Source organism: Eurytemora carolleeae, unplaced genomic scaffold (assembly GCF_000591075.1).
Source record: "Eurytemora carolleeae unplaced genomic scaffold, Eaff_2.0 scaffold70, whole genome shotgun sequence".
In the NCBI taxonomy this organism is placed as follows: Eukaryota; Metazoa; Arthropoda; class Copepoda; order Calanoida; family Temoridae; genus Eurytemora; species Eurytemora carolleeae.
Window position 1 is genome coordinate 238,822 of NW_019396054.1, and position 20,981 is coordinate 259,802.

General features: G+C 36.3%; 1 protein-coding gene across 3 annotated transcripts in view; it reads right to left on the reverse strand.

Annotated features, from left to right (window-relative positions):
- Positions 1 to 20,981, reverse strand: part of LOC111706397 (collagen alpha-2(IV) chain) — a 46,355-nt gene that overhangs the window by 5,778 nt on the left and 19,596 nt on the right. For all 3 annotated transcript variants that reach the window (XR_002766235.1, XM_023479272.1, XM_023479279.1), the window contains exons 3-17: positions 12,773 to 12,863; positions 12,230 to 12,603; positions 11,943 to 12,164; positions 11,742 to 11,794; positions 10,074 to 10,323; positions 9,545 to 9,709; positions 9,187 to 9,486; positions 8,752 to 9,132; positions 7,911 to 8,688; positions 5,686 to 6,188; positions 4,146 to 5,588; positions 3,492 to 3,693; positions 1,915 to 1,999; positions 1,309 to 1,395; positions 223 to 337 (exon numbers count right to left, since the gene is read on the reverse strand). Coding sequence is in view for 2 of the 3 variants with exons in the window: in XM_023479272.1 (XP_023335040.1) it covers positions 223 to 337; positions 1,309 to 1,395; positions 1,915 to 1,999; positions 3,492 to 3,693; positions 4,146 to 5,588; positions 5,686 to 6,188; positions 7,911 to 8,688; positions 8,752 to 9,132; positions 9,187 to 9,486; positions 9,545 to 9,709; positions 10,074 to 10,323; positions 11,742 to 11,794; positions 11,943 to 12,164; positions 12,230 to 12,603; positions 12,773 to 12,863 (5,049 nt within the window). In the remaining variant the exon portion in view is untranslated. The remainder of the gene's footprint in view (positions 1 to 222; positions 338 to 1,308; positions 1,396 to 1,914; positions 2,000 to 3,491; positions 3,694 to 4,145; positions 5,589 to 5,685; positions 6,189 to 7,910; positions 8,689 to 8,751; positions 9,133 to 9,186; positions 9,487 to 9,544; positions 9,710 to 10,073; positions 10,324 to 11,741; positions 11,795 to 11,942; positions 12,165 to 12,229; positions 12,604 to 12,772; positions 12,864 to 20,981) is intronic.

The following is a 20,981-nucleotide window of genomic DNA, read 5'->3' on the forward strand; positions in this document are numbered from 1 at the left end:
TTAAAATTGTCTATAAATATTACCATAACAAACTTAATAGATGAAATAAATAATAAAAGGAATAAAATTAAAATTGTCTATAAATATTACCATAACAAACTAAATAGATGAAATAAATGATAAAAGGAAAAAATTAAAATTGTCTATAAATATTACCATGACAAACTAAATAGTTCATATAAATGATAAAAGGAAAAAATTAAAATTGTCTATAAATATTACCATGACAAAGCTGTATCCGATCCATAATCCCTCCCAGTCCTGGGGACAATCTGGTACATTCATATCCTGACTATGTACTGCCAGTACATTACTCTCAACCTCACATACAACACACCTGAACCATGTACAATGTTATATATACAGGGAGTGACACTCCGACCCTCCATTTAATAAAGTGGCATTCCAACACACCTTCGTCTGATCAAGGGTGACAAAGAAAAAATGGTTTTAATAATAATTAAAGGGCACCGTTGTGAATCCAACATGCATCTTTATAAATGGAAAGCTTGACCTAAACTGATGTCTACACAGTCCTCTGAATCTCTTTTAGATAATAAAACTACCATTAGATTGAATTTGATTTCCTGCCTCTAGTGTAATCTTTCAATATGATTTCCTGCCTCTAGTGTAATCTTTCAATATGATTTCTTGCCTCTAGTGTAATCTTTCAATATGATTTCCTGCCTCTAGTGTAATTTTTCAATATGATTCCCGGCCTCTAGTGTAATCTTTCAATATGATTTCCTGCCTCTAGTGTAATCTTTCAATATGAGTTCCTGCCTCTATATGATTTTGTAAAGAGAGATTTAAGATTACAGCTGCGGGGAATCTTAGAAATAAGAACTAAGACTCAAAAAGTTAAATCCTATCCTTTTTGGGCAACCCTAAATATAAACTACATATCGAGGCCAAAATTAATGAATAGCAAAATGTAGCTGAACTAACTACGGTAGGTACATTGCTGTTTAGTGTAGCCGAGAGGAGACTATAAGAGACGAAGTTCAATTAGCTAAACATACGTAGTTCAACTTCTTTCCTCAACAGCTAGATTCAGGCAAAAGTAATTGACAGAAAAAAATTTAAATGGAGAAACTTTTGTGACCAGAATAAATTGTAACTTTCCCCGAAAAGCCAAAAAGAACGTGTTAAAAATGTTTATTAGGAAGAATTGACATATTTGAATAGTTTTAAATAGGAACAGAAACAGTTGTGTAATTGAAAAAAAAACATGATGAGCCTTTTAAACCAATTAACATGTTCAAATAGGGTTACAACAGGTTTCTCTGATGATCCTTTGATATCTACCTGCTTATATAATCCCTGATAGCATAGTCTGCTACAGGCATCATAGGTATCGGAGCTATTGTAGACAGCCAGTAGGACTTATCATTCCTGAAATGTGAAAAGCTAAAATTTTTTAATCTCAGATTTTCAAAATGTTTAAAAAGAATAATCCAACAATCCAAGACTAACCTAATCTTGTACTTGTATCCTGAAAAGTGTAAAAAAATCAACCAATCAGAGTCGCGTATATGAAGCCGATAAATTTAAAATTTTGCGCTCCAATAATGGATATTTCATTCTAAAGTTTTCAGCTCTGATAAACCTTAATTTTGTCAATCTCATTTCATTTTAAGTTTTTGTTACAAACTAAATTTTCTAATCCAGACACAGACATTCATCATTATCATTTTATATGTCAAAGATCAACAACATCAGGTTGAAAAGTTTACAGGGATTGGAAAATCAAAGATTGTGGCAAAAACTCAGTTCCTTTGATATTGTGAAATATCAAAGGTCTACAACATCAGATAGAAAAGATACGTGGATTAGAAAATTGAGTTTAAAGCCAGTAAAAAGTTGAACTAATGTAAAAAAACGCATAAACTACACGTAAATGTAAAAATTGACCTGCTCGCATAATTGCAGACATCGTTAAAGTCACAGAATAAGAACGGCATTGTGTTGAATCTAGCAACACAAGAACCTGGCATACCTTAAATAAAACAATTCTAAAAATTAATTAAAGGGACTGTAAGCGTAATTTCGAGTGACCCTCAATACAAAAATGGTAAATAGACGATTCACAACGGTTCCCTTACTAGCATTGTCTGATTAAGTATGAACTATTTCAATTGTGTTTTTTCTACAGAAGTTAATTGCGCATTTTAATTGCAGGAAAACATTTATAAGAACAATTATAAGAATTAAAACTTTTAAACCAAAAAACAGAAATATCTTCCACATTATTGATCAGATAAAGGTTTCAAGGGTATGATTGTGAATCTGACATTGCCTTATTTGAATTTACGCTTGAAGCCCTTGAAATGTAATTTATTAGGTTCAAAGCATTAAATATTTGTACTGCCGAGATTTATGTTGTTTTCCCCTTGGAGCTTTTAGGATCAACAATGTTTGTAAACGGAGATAAAGAAGAAGTTTATATAATCCCCAATCAAACTCAGGATTTAATCCTAATCCGAAAGAAGCTTTCCACAACACTGCATACTCAGTTCAACTACTTTACATTGCCCGTCACTCTCTTTAACATAACAATCAATATTTCTTTTTTAACGTTTTTATGGAAAATATGAAAATGTGAACGCGAATATAAATTTAATGTTTTTACCACCCTAAAATTGGTTGTGGTGTTCCTTCTTTATTTTAATATTTTCAAAATATTAAATTTGTCTACAATTAATCTAAAAATTGTCAAATTTGAAAATAAGAATTTTCCCTGGAATACAATATAAAATTTTCTAAAAGAATATTTCGGGGATAAGTAAACCTATTTTGTCACTGTAATAACTCTATTTAGACAGTCTATGATCTCCAGTCTAACCAGGCTGCTATGAAGAGCTACATCATTTTTAAGACTAGTTATCCAGTTATGTGTACTTTGGTGTTGGGTACTTTCCCAAAGACATTTTCCCAAGAGAGACTTCCCAAGTGACAATTTCCCAAGTGACAATTTCCCAAGTGGCAACTTTCCAAAAATGTGCAATTTTCCAAGCGGTAACATCTCAGTGGTTAGGTTAGGCCCTCTGAGGTGCCTCAAGCTACAATTGGGGGCCGAGCGCTGCGACTAGGATGGAATAGGGGACCTGGGGAGCGCTGCGGCTAGGACAGACTCTGGAAGTTGCCGCTTTGGAAATTTAACATTTGGGAAGTCGCCACTTGGTAAAATACACTTGGGAAAAAATCCTTTGGGAAAGTACCTAAAATCTGACCTATAGAGTGTCGCAAAATCGTTGTCTTTGCAGTTTTTTCTCATCAACTCACTTAAACTTTGTTGTAGCCCTAACATTTACATTTTAAACTATAAAGTACTTTGTTTTCTTGCTTTGGTTTCAAAGAAGTAATTGGCAAAAGTCTCATTGATGTTTGCGTGACAGCTGCAACCCTTTGAATACCTGATGTTGCGAACCATTCTCCTACCTAGATCTTGGAACCATTATCCTACCTAGATCTTGGAACCATTATCCTACCTAGATCTTGGTGATGAGATTTCTCGTTTCCTTCAACATAAAGTAGAGAATATCCGTCCCACAGTTTTGTGGTTCCAGGTTCACAGAGAGGTATAGAGGAACTCTGACTGTGCCGAACCAGAAGATGACCGGTAGGTACCTGCCGGTCCTCGACACATGTTTGCCCGTCTTGACCTTTTAACCCGGGCAAACCAGGCCGCCCCTGCACACAAATAATGCTTTAAAAAGAATGAATTTTGTTAATTTGATCATTCATATTTTGAATTTTTATAGACGTGAACTTTAAACCCGAAAGGTCACTCCCCCCCTCCCTGAACCTCGTAAATATATTATTATTCACATTGAGTCAAGACACTGCAGATGTTCGATACAATATCATTTTAGGAATCAATCCAAACATGAATTCATAAAATTCAAGAATTTATTTCAAAAATATAAAAAAATAAAATTTAGGAATTATGTTTTAAAGATTCAAAAACACATTCAAGTCGAGTATTAGCATGATTGTTAGTGTACCAAATATTTTTATTATCATCAGCATTTTAAGAAAAAAATATCAAGCCAAATGTTTTATTCATTTTTTATGTATATACGTATGATTAATATACTTTTAAACAATACTTTTATCGTTATTTTGATTATTATGATAATTACCGGAGCTCCAGGCATTCCATCGAAACCTTGTTCTCCTTTAGGTCCAGTAGGTCCAGGTCCCCCAGGTCTACCATCTAGTCCAGGGAGTCCCATATCTCCTTTGATTCCGGGCATACCTGGAGAACCAGGAGGACCAGGTCGTCCTGACAATCCAGGTTTTCCAGGTGGTCCATTTAACCCGGGAGGTCCTTGTATTCCTTTTAAACCTGGAAATCCTGGAGATCCGTCCCGTCCTGTAAGTCCGGGTGGTCCGGCAAGTCCAAACTCTCCTGGAGGACCGAACTCTCCCTTGACCCCCTGTAGTCCCTGTGGTCCTGATGGTCCGGGCATCCCGGTCATTCCTTTGTCTCCTTTCATTCCCGGGAGTCCTGGAAGTCCATTTTCTCCTGGTGGTCCGTTGTATCCCTTATCCCCTGGAGGGCCCTGATATCCCGGTGGTCCAATATCTCCCTTCCTACCAGGGAATCCTGTAGGACCTAGGTTTCCTTTATTTCCTGTGGGACCGGGTGGTCCAGTGATACCTGGTATCCCTGGTCTACCATTATCTCCCTTTTCTCCTGGTCTACCAGGGTATCCGTTATCCCCCGGTATTCCCTGTATACCAGGTAGACCTGGAGGACCAGCGTCTCCTTTAGTTCCCGGTTGTCCAGGCATCCCTGGTCGTCCTTGTTTACCAGGTAGTCCTGGTAGTCCTTTCTCTCCCTTTGAACTAAGGCCTGGTATCCCTGTTGGTCCCTGAAATCCCATTTCTCCTTTCATTCCGTTCCTGCCAGGTATTCCAGGTATACCTCGATCTCCCTTGTCTCCTGGCAACCCGGTAAACCCTGGTTCTCCCGGTGGTCCTGGGTTTCCTAGTTCCCCTTTCAATCCGTCCTTTCCTGGAAGTCCAGTCATTCCTTGGTCTCCCTTGTCTCCCTTGACACCTGGAGAGGCTGGCAAACCGTCCATTCCACGATCTCCTTTAGGTCCCATCGGTCCGTCAAACCCTTGGTTACCCTTCAAACCTTCTACTCCAGGCTGTCCTGGTCTACCATCCATACCAGATACTCCAGTATATCCTCGGTCTCCTTTTAGTCCAGGGCGTCCGGATATTCCCATGAACCCTGGTTCTCCTTTAGCTCCTGGAGTCCCATCTATCCCTGGTATACCAGACGGTCCAACATCTCCTTTCAATCCAATCTGTCCTTTAAGTCCAGGGAACCCTGGCAGGCCCGCATTACCCTTAAGACCATTAAGACCTGGAAGTCCGGGTGGACCAGAAAGTCCACGGTCTCCCTTATCTCCTTTTTCTCCAGGTCTACCGAACCCTGCCAAACCAGTTTCTCCTTTAACTCCAGGTACTCCATCTCTACCTGGGGGACCAGTAGAACCCTTTTCTCCAGGTGCACCAGGATATCCTGGTTCTCCCTTAGCCGCAGCAGTTCCAGGTAAACCTCGAGGACCCTGGATAATTTTTAATATTTTATTAATAATTTGATTTTAAATTTCTCAGCATTTTAACAGATTTTGAAAAAATGGAGTAACTTTTGAAACGAATTACCATAGGTCCTGTGAGTCCTCTGTCTCCCTTCATTCCTTCCTGTCCCCTTGGTCCGGGTAGACCCTGGAGACCAAGGTTTCCCTTGTCCCCCTTGGATCCAGGTAGACCAGGGACTCCAGCAGGACCCGGAGAACCAGGCAGGCCAGGAAACCCGTTTAACCCCTTCTCTCCCTGAAGACCCTTCTGTCCTGGAAGTCCATCAAGTCCCTGAAGTCCTGGAGTTCCAGGGCGTCCTGGCATACCAGGATACCCCTTTGGTCCTTCACGTCCTTCTTCTCCCTTGTTCCCTTTCATACCCGGTACTCCTGATATACCTGGAGGACCCTGCTGTCCTGGTAGTCCTGGTAGACCCTTGGTTCCGTCCCTACCTGGAGGTCCGGCAGGTCCTGCAGGACCAGGGGGACCAGGGACACCTGGATATCCAAGATCTCCTTTGATACCGTTGAGACCAGGTAGTCCTACAGCTCCCAGGTCCCCCTTGATACCTGGCATGCCAAGCAAACCTGAAGATAAATATTTTCAGGAACTGATTCAATATTAATGGTTTAAAGTAGAAGAGTATCAATAGAAATGCATTCTTCTTGATTTATGTATATTCATTTATATACAACGAATCCTATTTTGGGGTTTATCATTACTTCTTAACTTTTACTTCACACAAATATATTTAAATATAATTCATTAGAAAATAAAGAATTGAGAAGTAATTTCATAATTGAGAGCTTAATATCAGTTATTGGAGGTTAAAATCTGTTGATTAACAATTCTAAAAAAATGAATTAACCACATAACTTTAATCTACCTTAAATACTTTAATATTCTTCCTGGTAAAATGAGAGAAAGAAAACTATAATTTTATAATCAGTATTTGTCCTAAAGGACTTCAACATGTTTTTTTTGCTCAATGGCTTAGTTTCTCTCAAATAATTCTTTTTAAATGTAAACCAGGCAAAAAGGTTAATAAAAAATTACGAAAAAAGCTGCATTTGATAAGTAAAAACAGGGTTGAAAGTATGGATCATCGTGAAAAAAGGTAAAAATGTATCTTATGAATATTGTCCAGTAAGCAAACTTACGACTAAGAAATTGAGTTTTTGTCACAAACTCAAATTTTTATATCTTTTCAAACTGATGGTGTTAACCTTTGATATTTCAAACTTAGACTACTTATACACTAACAAAATATAAAATTTTAAATATTAAAGATCTACGATATTAGGTTGAAAAGATATAGAGATTAGAAAAAAATTGTGGAAAAAACTTAGTTTCTTTAGCTTGGTGCAATTAAAAAAAAATCATTTTATAGCAGATTGAATTTTCGGATTTCCCAATCTAATTTCTGCATTTCATTTAAAGAATAAATTATTTGTGTTCTCTGCTTAAGGCTGCACCTATGGAGTGTATCGTAAAGGGAGGGAGTGTTCGCGAAAAATGAAAGGGGGTGTAGGCTTAATGCGATAAAAATGGGATGAAAAAGCGCTTTTGATCGCTACTAATCTTACTTCTATCTGTTGCGTCTATAAGGAGAAAATTTTTAAAGACGTCTCATACCAAATAACTTAGCGTCCATACAAATTGAGAAAATTGCAACATACGACTTAGACCGTAAAAAAATCAATTTAATTTCAAACAAATCATTCAGATGTTACAATCTATAGTCATCGATTATCTTTCGCCACATTTGTGTACAGTTTATTTGTGTACAGTTTATATTAGATTAGTAGCGATCAAAAGCACTTTTTATCGCATTAAGCCTATACCCCCTTTAATTTTTCGCGAACACTCCCTTCAAGCACTTGTCAAAAAATTTTCGGGAATCATTCTAGAGATGACCAACCATTATTTTCAATATTGAAAATATTTCTTTTCTGCTGTTATATATAAATGCCTTTTTATTATTTGAAGGCAATTTGAAGCGACCTTCCATTTAAATAGTGACATGCCGGATTCATAACGTTATCCTTTAATACTTGATGTGGGAGATAAAGTTTTTTTTTTTAGATAGAAAACTGCTTAATTCTACCAATTCTTTAGAAATTCTTATAAAGAAAGGACAATTAAATTTTTTTTTTCAAAGAGATGACGATGCATTCATGATCGGGCAAAGTTTTTAAGAGTACCGTTGTGAATCATACATTACACTTTTTGAATGGAGATTACGTTGACAGTTAATTTATTTAGTTATTTATTACTTATTTGATATTTCTTTATAAGAATTTAATTACCCGGTGTTCCAGGTGGTCCATTTTTCCCCGGTAGTCCAGGAAGTCCATTCTCTCCCTTGAGTCCAGGTTGTCCAGGTGGTCCAGGAGGTCCTACTCCTGGTCTACCGGGTAATCCTTTATCTCCCTTATCTCCGATGATACCAGCTATACCAGGGAATCCGTCCCGACCTGGGGGACCGGGCAAACCTTCAACACCAGGGACTCCCCGGTCACCCTTTACTCCGTTAGGACCGGGAGGTCCATAAGGACCAATTTCTCCTTTCTGTCCTTGATCTCCTTTCTGTCCTGGTAAACCAATTATACCTTGCGGTCCTCGATCTCCTTTTTCTCCGTCCTTCCCGTTCAATCCTCCATCTCCTTTTTCTCCTTTTATACCTTTCCGTAGTTCCTCTACAGCTGGACATTTTGCAGGATCCCCTCGTTCTCCAACAGGTCCTGTATCTCCCTTGGGACCTTGTGGTCCGGTATCTCCTTTGGGTCCAGGATCTCCTTTCTGCCCATCTCCCTTGGGACCAGGTATACCCGGTGGTCCAGGTTGTCCATCTCTTCCAGGAAGTCCATCTTTCCCGGGTGGACCGGGGTTTCCCTTGTCACCCTGTGGTCCAGGCATTCCGACAGGTCCAGGTAGACCTGGGCCTCCCTTTTGTCCATCTACTCCAAGGAGACCAGGTTCACCTCGACCTCCTCTAGGTCCTGGAGGTCCAACAACATTAGGTAGAAATGCATCTTTTCCTTTTTCTCCTTTAGGTCCTGGTGCTCCAGCCCTTCCTGCTTCTCCCTACAAAACATAAAATCTCTTCGCAATTGTTGGTTTAAAATAAAAAAGTTGAAGAATTGTTACCATTGGTCCAACAGGTCCTGGAGGTCCAGGTTGTCCATCATCTCCACGTTCTCCTGTTACTCCTCGACCTCCGGGAGGTCCTCTTTCTCCTGGTATACCATCCAACCCGTTCCTTCCAGGTCCTCCTTTCTCTCCTTTCATCCCAGGGAAACAGACTGCACACTCACCTCCTTTCAATCCTTTATCTCCCTTGTCCCCCTTCTCACCATTCACTCCTGACAACCCTGGTATACCAGATGGACCCCTGTCTCCTGGGGATCCAGGGGGCCCTGGAGTTCCTGGAGCATCTCCGGGTACACCTCTGGGCCCTGGAAAACCTCGCTCTCCTTTTTGTCCAGTTCGTCCTGGCATTCCGTTTAATCCATCCCTTCCAGGAGGACCCTGAGATAAAAAATACGTAAAAATAATTTTTTTTAATAAAAGATGAACACTTACGGCAATGGATTCTCCTTTCTGTCCCTTCTCTCCATTTATTCCTGTAGCTCCAGGGTTTCCTCTTTCTCCCCGAAGACCCGGAGAACCAGGGAAACCTGGCAAACCAGAGTTTCCTTTCTCTCCTTTCTCTCCTGGTGGTCCCTCTAACCCTGGTAAACCTGGGAGTCCAAGTCCTCCCACTGGACCTTCAGGTCCTGGTTTTCCTGTTTCTCCGTCTGATCCGTCCTGTCCTGGTGGTCCCGGTGGTCCAGGAAACCCTCGTGGACCAGGAGGTCCTGGTGGTCCACCCTTTGGTCCTCCCTGGAATAAAAGTTCTGTAATAATAAAGAACTTAAAAGTTTGAAAAATTATATCTCACCCCTGGTGCTCCTGGTGGTCCCTCGAGCCCTGATTCTCCGTCCCTGCCAGGTCTCCCTGGTTCTCCCTTGGCTCCGGGTCTACCAGATAATCCATCATATCCATTGTTCCCTTGATCTCCTTTCTGACCCATGGGACCGGGAGGTCCGAAAGGACCCTCTTTACCCTACATAATGATATAAAGGTTAATCAAAAAACCGATTATTCTTTTCTAAATTGAATTTAATAAAATAAAGTTCTGAGAATTAAATGGAAAAAAGTAAAAATGATTTTTAATGAGACTGTAGATGTAATTTCAAGTCAAGAGTGACTACTTCTTTCATTGCCTGTGTAGCAAAATCCGCAAGTCTCTTTTAAGAAACCAACAACAAAAAATAACTTGTCAGGAGAAAAAAATAGAATATTTCATTTATTATTGATCATACAAAGGTTCAATGAGCTTACTCTATAAATGGATGATCACTTAAAATTATGTCTACTGTCCCTTTAATAACGAGAAGTTATAAAAAATTATCAACAAAAAGTTCTACCCTAGGCCCTGGACTACCAGGTAGTCCCTTCTCTCCTTTAGGTCCAACTCGTCCTGTCATTCCTTGAGGTCCAGGTAGTCCAGTTTCTCCACGAAGTCCTTTATCTCCTTTTGGTCCCTGGTCCCCCATGGGTCCTGTATCTCCCTTTGGTCCAATGAAAGTTTGATTAACCGTAAAGTTTGGTAGTTCCACATTCCCTGGGGGCCCTGGTCGTCCTTTCTGTCCTTTATCCCCCTTTTCTCCTTCAGCTCTAGATAAATAACAATTCTTAAAAAAAATTCAAAATAAAAAATATTCTTGTACTTATATCTCCTGTGATGGAAACTTTTAAACAAACAAAATAAGTTTAGTTTATTTTCTCCTCGAGAGATTATTTACCAAAGGTTTGACACAAAAATTGGTTAGTTTACTCGGCCGCAGCTGCAGAATGAATTTAACCCATTCCGTCCAGTCAAACGTTTCCTACTGGTACAAACCCAGTTTCTGGTATTTACTATTTAGTGTTTAAATGTTCAGAACTGAATTGTAAAGAGAAAACTTGAGTTTTAATTACAAAGATACTTTAATTAACTTTTACTATTCACACGTTTTCTAAAATCTACAAATCAGTCTGTTCATTGAGTTCATTCCCCTCGAGATTTATTCATTCTAGGTTTTTTCTTTTACTTCTATTGGTGACCCGGGTCCCAAAGGCTTTCTTTTTCTCTATTCAGGTTTGCAATTTTTTTGTCCTGATGTTCTCTTAATCTTCTTCATTTTATACTTTAGTTCCATAATCTTCTTCATTTTCTACTTTGGTTCCATAATTATATCTTCTTCTAGATACTTTAGTTTCATAATCTTCTTCGTTTTCTACTTTAGTTCCATAATTATATCTTCTTCTAGATACTTTAGTTCCATAATCTTCTTAATTTCCTACTTTAGTTCCATAATCATATCTTTTTCTACCTACTTTAATTTCATAATTTTCTTCATTTTCTTCTTTAGTTCCATAATCTTCTCCTCTTATCTACTTAGTTACTTAGTTCTATAATCTTCTCATTTTCTCTACTTTAGTTACTTAATCTTCTTCTCTTCTTAACTTCAGTTTCTTCTATACTTTAGTTCCATAATCTTCTCCTCTTCTCTATTTTAGCTCCACAATCTTCCACTTTTCTATTCCTTAGTTCTCTAATCTTCTCATCTTCTCTACTTTAGTTCTATAATCTACTCATCTTCTCTACTTTAGTACTTAAATCTTCTCCTCTTCTCTACTATAGTTCCATAATCTTCTCATCTTCTATACTTTAGTTCTCTAATCTTCTCCTCTTCTATACTTTAGTTTCATAATCTTCTAATTCAATGATTTCAGCTCTATATTTTTCTCTTTTTTTAAAATTGAGGAACTGAGTCTTTGCCACAAACTCTGCTTTTCTAAACCTTATATCTTTGGATTCCAATGTCGTAGACCTTAGATATTTCAAACTATGAATTCTGTTAGATCAAATAATAAAAGTTTGAAATATCAAGCATTTACGATATTGGGTTCCAAAGATTTAGGGATTATAAATTCAGAGTTTGTGGGAAAGACTCAATTCCTTTCCTTGATTTTTGTCTGTTCTTCTGTTTTGTTGTCTTCTTTTCCTTTCATTATTTTTATTCCGTTATTGTTTATTTTTATCTTCTTACCTTAATCCCATACTCCCCTTCTCGCCCTTCTGCCCGTCATATCCTGGTCTACCCTGGAAATAGTATTTATCAAGTATGTGTAACTCAATGAAAAGAATCAACAAAAGTTTCATTAAGAAATAATCAAAATCAGTGCAAAAAGAAACAAAAGTTCAATCTCATCTAGAGATAATTAAAAGATGATTAAATATAAAAACCTACATCTACTCCGTCCAGTCCCCTGTCTCCCTTAGTACCCGGATATCCTGGTTGTCCTGGTCTACCCGGTTCTCCAGGATATCCGTTTTGTCCTGGTTCTCCTTTCTGTCCTTTAGGAGCTGGTGGAACATAGGCTGGTTCTCCTCTCTCTCCTTTCTCTCCGGGATACCCCATGTTTCCCTTCTCACCTTGAGAACCCGGAAACCCCATTTTCCCCGGCAAACCCTGAAATATGGGAAAAACATTAATCTAAGATAATTCTGTCTGATTGATGATTAGCTTTTACTTACATCGGTCCCGTTGCATCCGTCCAGTCCATCAAGACCTCGTAGTCCAGGGGGTCCCTGGAGTCCAGGCAGTCCATTTATTCCAGGGAAACCTGGCATTCCCATTTTCCCCCGGTCCCCCTTCATTCCCCGGGGTCCCTGAACTCCAGGGTTGCCAATACTACCCTTAGGTCCTGGTAACCCCTCCATGCCAACAAACCCTTGGCGGCCCTTGGGACCCTCTGAGCCAGGGATACCAGGGGGACCCATGGACCCCTTTTCTCCTAAACATTTGGGGGTGCAGGATCCACAGCCCCCCTCACCCCTGCCACAATCTCGTTGCCCCCCTTGAGATTGGCGACGCGATACATCACCGTTAAACTGAAAAGACACCCGACCTGAAAAATTATATTCTTATTATATATGGAACTCCCCCCCCCCCCTAACTCCTGAAAAAAAGAAAATATCTTGACTAATTATCTTAGCAGCTAACTTAACAAACACATGACAAATGGCGTACAGATAAAAAATCTGGATTGTTTAATAAGTTATGTATAAGTAAAAAACCTGGTATTTCAAAAGTAGGCCCTGAATCAGTGCTCCCAAAATCATTTGAAGAGAAAGCTATATCACCCCGGCTTCTCTGGAACCCAGAAACCTAAAAGTAGACAATTTAGAAATTTGGCTTTCATGGTGTACATTTGGTTTTCATTTGCACATTTGGTTCTAGGTTACACATTTCGTTTCCAGGTTGCACATTTGGCTTTCAGTTGCATATTTGGTTCTAGGTTGCACATTTGGTTTCCAGGTTGCACATTTGGTTTCCAGAGTGCACATTTGGTTTCCAGGGTGCACATTTGGTGTCCAGGGTGCACATTTGGTTTCCAGATGGCACATTTGGCTTTCAGGGTGTACATTTGGTTTCAGGTTGCACATTTGGTTTCCAGATGGCACATTTGGTTTTCAGTTGCATATTTGGTTCTAGGTTGCACATTTCGTTTCCAGGTTGCACATTTGGTTTCCAGAGTGCACATTTGGTTTCCAGGGTGCACATTTGGTGTCCAGGGTGCACATTGGTTTCCAGATGGCACATTTGGCTTTCAGGGTGTACATTTGGTTTCCAGGGTGCACATTTGGTTTCCAGAATGCACATTTGGTTTCCAGGGTGCCCATTTGGTTTCCAGATGGCACATTTGGTTTCCATGGTGCACACATGGTTTTCAGGGTGCACATTTGGTTTCCAGGGGGCACATTTGATTTCCATGGTACACATTTGGTTTCCATGGTGCACATTTGGTTTCCATGGTACACATTTGGTTTCCAGGGTGCACATTTGGTTTTGTATTGTAAATGTTGTCCTATCTTTATAATCTATATTGTAAATGTTGTCCTATCTATATTCTATGTATTAAAATTTTGTCTTATCTAAATAATCTTTATTGGAAATTTTATCCTATCTACGTAATCTCTATTAAAATTTTGTCCTATCTATATAATATGTATTGTAAATGTTGTCCTATATATAATCTATATTGTAAATGTTATCCTATCTATATAATCTATACTGTAAGTATTGTCTTATCTATATAAACGTTATTTTAAATTTCGTCTTATCTACATTCTTTATTGTAAATGTTGTCCTATCTATATTATCTATATTGTAAATGTTGTCTTTTCTTTATAATCTATATTGTTTATGTTGTCCTATCTGTATAATCTATATCGAAAATTTTGTCCTATCTACATTATCTATTGTAAATGTTATCCTATCTATATAATCTATACTGTAAATGTTGTCCTATCTATATAATCTATACTGTAAGTGTTGTCTTATCTATATAATCTATACTGTAAGTGTTGTCTTATCTATATAAACGTTATTGTAAATGTTGTCCTATTTACATTATCTATGTTGTAAATGTTGTCCTATCTGTATTATCTGTTTTGTAAATGTTGTCCTATCTGTATAATATTTATCGTAAATGTTGTCCTATCTATATAATCTATATCGAAAATATTGTCCTATCTATATAATCTACATTGAAAACGTTGTCCTATCTACATTATCTATTGTAAATGTTGTCCTATCTATATAATCTATATTTTAAATGTTTTCCTATCTATATAATCTATTTTGCAAATGTTTTCCTATCTATATAATCTATATTGCAAATGTTTTCCTATCTATATAATCAATATTGTAAAATTTTGTCCTATCTATATAATCTTTATTATAAATGATTGAAATATATCTGAAGGTATGTTGTAGTAATATTATGCTAGGGTTGAACCCCACTGTAACTCTATATACTGCACCTACTGTGCTACAGACACTTCAACTTTATTTAACAATAAATATCTAAATAATTTTTAATAAATGTTTATTCTTTATTTAATAATTAGACTCCAATGCTGGATATCGAAGATGGTTAGAGCATAAGAAAAAGATTATACTGTAATATCCTTACATGCATTTTTATAATAAAGAATATGAAAGAATATCTTAATGAACCACATTTAAAGTTGTCAAGGGGGGGGGGCAAGGGGGCATTGACCCTCCATACACATCCAATCTAACACATTTTTGCCCCTCACCCTAGAACAAATCCTGTATGTGTTGCTAAAAGTGGTTCGTTTTGCTAGTTGTGGCTCGGATAATATATTTTAAGGCATTGCTTTCCCTTCCTCGTGAATCCCCTCTCAGCCTTAATGTTTAATTAACACGATTTATTTGTAGATTTTTTATCCAATTAATCAAATTATTATTATCTCCCGTCCAACCTAAGAGAGGAACTGAGATAAAATAGTTGCGTCATCGTTAGGGAATTATTTAAATCTAGATATGTCTCTTGTAGACGTTGAAATGTTTATTACAGTGTTTGAAATTGTAAACAATATTGTTTACAATGTCCTCAAAACTGATGTAAACAACCTATAAACAGTCACACATCTTTATCTTTTGCATGATTTTATAAGGTTATGGAGGGGGAAGGCAGGGATAAAGGGAATATAAAGTAAAAATCAATGATTCTCCTGTGTTAAAGGGACTGTAGACGTAACTTCAAGTGACTCCCAATCTATGGAGAGGCATGTCCAGTCCCCCAAGGTACCCTTTAAGCCGTTACCTAACTAAAGTATATTGTATTTAAGATTGAACTCTTTAATGTTTTCAATCATATAGCTCCTCTTATGGAACAGCTATTGAGAAGAATAAAAATATTTATTTATTTATTTCTAATTGTTAACCGGCCAGATCTAATTAGTAACCGGATCTAATAAGTAACCGGATCTAATTAGTAACCGGATAAATTTGGATTTCTTAAACGTGTAAAAAAATTTTTTTTTTAAAAGGAGCTACGAGGTACAGAGTCGCACCAGTAATGTCGCATGAATTTAACTATCTCCTTCTTTCTGGTTGAGTCTAGGAGAAGAGTATGGTCTATAATGATTAGACAAAGGTTTTAAATGAACCAATGTGAATCGGATACATCCGTCTTTAAATGGATGGTTGTTTGAAATTATGTCTAAAGTCCCGTGAAATTGTTTTGTTTTCATATGTATATAAACTAGGCTTTTAGGGCGTTTCGCGCCCATCTTCTATTTCATCTATTAAAGGGAGTGTTCGCGAAAAATGAAAGGGGGTATAAGCTTAGTGCGATAAAACAGCGCTTTTGATCGCTGCTAATCTTACTTCTATCTGTTGCGTCTATAAGGAGAAAATTGTTAAAGACGTCTCATACCGAATAACTTAGCGGTAATACAAATTGAGAAAATTGCAACATACGACTTAAACCGTAAAAAATCAATTTAATTTCAAACAAATTATTCAGATGTTACAACCTACAGTCATCGATTATCTTTCGCCACATTTGTATATAGTTTATATATTATAATATTTTTTAATTAATTTGTTTGTTTCTTTTGTCGCTTGCGCAACTATATCTAAGAATGCCGCACACCACTCACAATTTTCGAAATCCGTTGAAAGCGTTTTCTAAAAAAATAAAATATTAAAAAATATAAACTATATACAAATGTGGCGAAAGATAATCGATGAATATAGGTTGTGATATCTAAATGATTTGTTTGAAAATAAATTGATTTTTTGCGGTTTAAGATAGTATGTTGCAATTATCTCAATTTGTATGGCCACTAAGTTATTCGGTATGAGACGTCTTTAACAATTTTCTCTTTATAGACGCAACAGATAGAAGTAAGATTAGTAGCGATCAAAAGCGCTTTTTTTTATCGCATAAAGCCTATACCCCCTTTCATATTTCGCGAACACTCCCTTTAAGTGGATCTATCTGTAGGCATCTTCTCTATGTACAGGATAAAAAAGGTTAGAAGATTTCATAAACCTTTTTTCACTCATTTTAAAAATTTTACAAAAATAAAAACCTTTTAATCACAACCTTCCCTGGGGTCACGCGAGATCCCACAAAAAATTTGGGCCTGATCGGTTAAGCCGTTTTGACGTTTGCTGGATACAAACAAACAGACACCCAAGCAAAGTTATATATAGATACTAGCCTTATAGGGCGCTTCGCACCCATCTTCTAAATTAATTGTGAACATGTTCTCTTTGTGTTCATCGTAAAACAAAACAAAAATAATCGCGGATTTTCAAAAAATTTCGTGGATTTTCAAAATTTTCAAAAATTTAATGAAGATCGAATTTTGATGGAGACAAATATTTAAAATTTTGATCATTCATAAACCTTCCCTGGGGTCCCTATATGTCCCACAAAAAATTTGGGCCCGATCGGTTCAACCGTTTTGACGTTTATTGGATACAAACAAACAAACAGATAAACAGACAGACAGACAGACAAGCCAAATTTATATATAGACTAGCCTTAGAGGGCGCTTCGCGCCCTTCTTCTAAATTAATTGTGAACATGTTCTCTTTGTGTACATCGTAAAACAAAACAAAAATAATTCGCGGATTTTCACAAAAAATTTCGTGGATTTTCAAAATCTTAAAAAAGTTAATGAAGATCGAATTTTGATGAAGACAAATATTTGAAATTTTGATCATTCATAAACCTTCCCTGTGGTCACGTGATGTCCCACAAAAAATTTGGGCCCGATGGCCGATCGGTTCAGCCGTTTTGACGTTTATTGGATACAAACAAACAGACAGACAAACAAACAGACAGACAAGCCAAATTTATATATAGAAAATATCTGCCGTAACTGCAATACAAGTTTTAAAATAAAAATTTACGCTTTTTTAGATAAAAAAGTTATAAATTATTTTGGTATGGTTTCTTTCTTATTTGTTTTGTAAGAGTATATATACAATAAATCTATATTCATTATCAATTTCACAACGCAGAATAAGTAGATATCTATACGTACATTCATATTCATTAGTATATCAATTTATTTTATAATTCAATATATTATTTTTTTATCTAACTATGGGACCAGGTTTAGTAAATTTAAGCTATAGACTGTTCAACCACATATTTTGAATTGGTGATTCAGAATTATCCATGTCCTAAAGACAAAGAGAATAGAATATATATCAGAGAGGAATTTAGACAATCTCTCGGTATGAATTTTCTCAGTCCCTTTCAGCCTGAAAGGGAGTTCAAAGTGTACAATTCATGTAAATGTTCACAAATTATATGCATTAAAGTACATTAATACAGTATGTTCCCTAGACTATCCATTTCGATTTCGAATTTTTTAAAGCTGTTAAATTAACTTTATAAAATGAATTAGGTGAATAAAAAACATCATTTGATTTATAGTTATAACGGAAAATCATCGTTTGTAAAGTGAAAGCCTATTTCATAATTTGGTTTTCTTTTGATATTTATTTTAGATTTTCTATAAAATAATGTTCCAGGGCCCAAAAGGTTGTGTAGCACAAATATGTGAAATATGGAAACAATACAACAAAATGGCCGTTTTACACTTTTTTCTAGTAAATTCCCCTCTAATATATATTCTATTCTCTTTGCCTATAGATGTATACTCCACGGCGGTACGTAGTTAAGCGACCTAGCTCTAATTCATTAAAGGGACTATAACGCACCTCTGACCCTTCACTAAAAGTAAATTCAACCTAAAGTCTGACCGCGTCAACCTTGTTGCACCTCTGCTAATCCTATTGAGTGTCTGCTTTGTTTACCCAATGTCCAGGCGATACAGTACAAAATGGGACCGGAAAGGGTGACCCGGCTCGGAAATTCAGGCATCCCAGATTCACAACGGTACACCTTGTGTAAACCTTTGACTGATCATGGATGTCATACATATATATATATATATATATAATCTACTGAAATATACATATCCTTATTAATCTACTGAGTCTACTGAAACATACATATCCTTATTAATCTACTGAAACATACATATCCTTATTAATCTACTGAAACCATACATATCCTTATTAATCTACTGAAACATTCATATCCTTATTAATCTACTTAAACATACACATCCTTATTAGTCTACTGAAACATACATATCCTTATTAATCTACTGAAACAAACATATCCTTATTAATCTACTGAAACATACATATCCTTATTAGTCTACTGAAACATACATATCCTTATTAGTCTACTGAAACATACATATCCTTATTAGTCTACTGAAACATACATATCCTTATTAATCTACTGAAACATACATATCCTTCTTAATCTACTGAAACATACATATCCTTATTAATCTACTGAAACGTACATATCCTTATTAGTCTACTGAAACATACATAGTCTTATTAATCTACTGAAACATGCATATCCTTATTAATCTACTGAAACGTACATATCCTTATTAGTCTACTGAAACATATATATCCTTATTAATCTACTGAAACAAAAATTGTTCACAGCGTTCACCAGTTTCAGAACGATTCAAAAGCTATTAAACACATTTCCACACAGAGCTCTCTCTACTCAATGAAGACAATGAAGAGTCAAAGATTTAAAGGTAGCGTTGAAATGGAAGGTCACTTGAAATTACGCTATGAGTTCCTTTAAATTTATTTATTTGATCTAAAGAAACCAACGAAAGGACAGACAAGTACAAAATAAAGACAAAAAGATAAAATATAGACTGAGCTAACAAACAAAAAATATGAAAGAACACTAATTTTTATTGTTTTATCGCTCATGTATCTACATTGTACAATATTTATATATATCAACCTTACATTTATACATTATCAAATATTTGATATACGATTTTTTCATTTCGTTATATAACTGGTTAGTTAATTTGACAAATACGTAACTATTTGATGTTAAACAAAAATCTTAATCTTTCCATACAATGATGTGTAATTAATAATTATTTTTTTTTAAACATCAAAATCGATCTATACTTAAATATTCAATATTTAAAAAAATAAATAATTATTTATTGAATCTAACAAACATAATCTATCTCAAGGTTATAATGCAAGGAAAGTTACTTGCAGTCGCGTATACTCTGCGTACATATTGAAACCAGTTCTCTCTGGATGCATCAGTGTTCGTTTAGTATCCGAGGAGGATAAAAGCATTGAATTTTGAAAATTTGTATAGTTCACATAGTAATTTCCTATGACCAGAATATTTCATTGATTTTTTATGTGAAAGATGGATCCCATGTCAGGCAGTGACATCCGTCTTGTGTTTACATTACAGCTCAGAGATAGTGCAAGCTGCAATTAAACCTTGATCTGCTCTTAATTATTTGGTATTTTTTATCTTTTTATCTTTAACTTTCTTTTTATCCCTCAATAAAAAATCCTTTCTTTTTAATTGTTTAAAGTTTTTCATAAAAATGACTATCCTATCCTATCCTAAGATATCCTATCCTATCTTATCCTATCCTATCCTATCCTATCTATCCTATCCTATCCTGTCCTGTCCTATCCTATCCTATCCTATCCTATCCTATCCTATCCTATCCTATCCTATCCTATCCTATCCTATCCTATCCTATCCTATCCTATCCTATCCTATCCTATCCTATCCTATCCTATCCTATCCTATCCTATCCTATCCTATCCTATCCTATCCTATCCTATCCTATCCTATCCTATCCTATCCTATCCTATCCTATCCTATCCTATCCTATACTATCCATCAAACCCATCAACGAATATGATATGAACTTGTATAAAATAAAGAGTACTGCAGTTTCTGGGAGGAATATAAACAAAGCTAAGCCTGGGCATGATCACTGTTAACATTCCCCCCAGAAACTGCAGTTGCTGACCATAAACCTATCTCCTAACCCTACTCTCACGTCATGTCGTCGTTATACAAGCCCAAACCCAAACCAAACAATTTCGCCGACTCTACCTCTCTACCCTAAGCAAAGGAAAATCGAAACAGTAAAACATTTTACGAAGTAAAAGATTAAATCCATAGATAACTTTCCAATCATAGTAAATTCCACTTAAAAACTGGGTTTATATTTCATAAGTGTTTACAAATATTTTAAACTATTCCATCAAACCCCTCAAATCCTTAATCACTCCTTTCTACTCAGACATGGAAAACTTGTCAGTTATACTAATAAATATACAACTCCATATTAACACTGTCATTTAATTTTATTAATATTGCCGTTTAATTTATTATACCTATATTCTATTGTAGGTTTGAAATATACGGATTTTCATGTATGTTTGCAACTATCTGCATCTCCAAGTTAAGGAGCTTGATCAACAAATCAACGAGTCCGCCAATCGATTAATCAATTGGCAAATTAATCAACCAGTCTATTATCACCGACACGCCTGCCTATTGTTTTACAG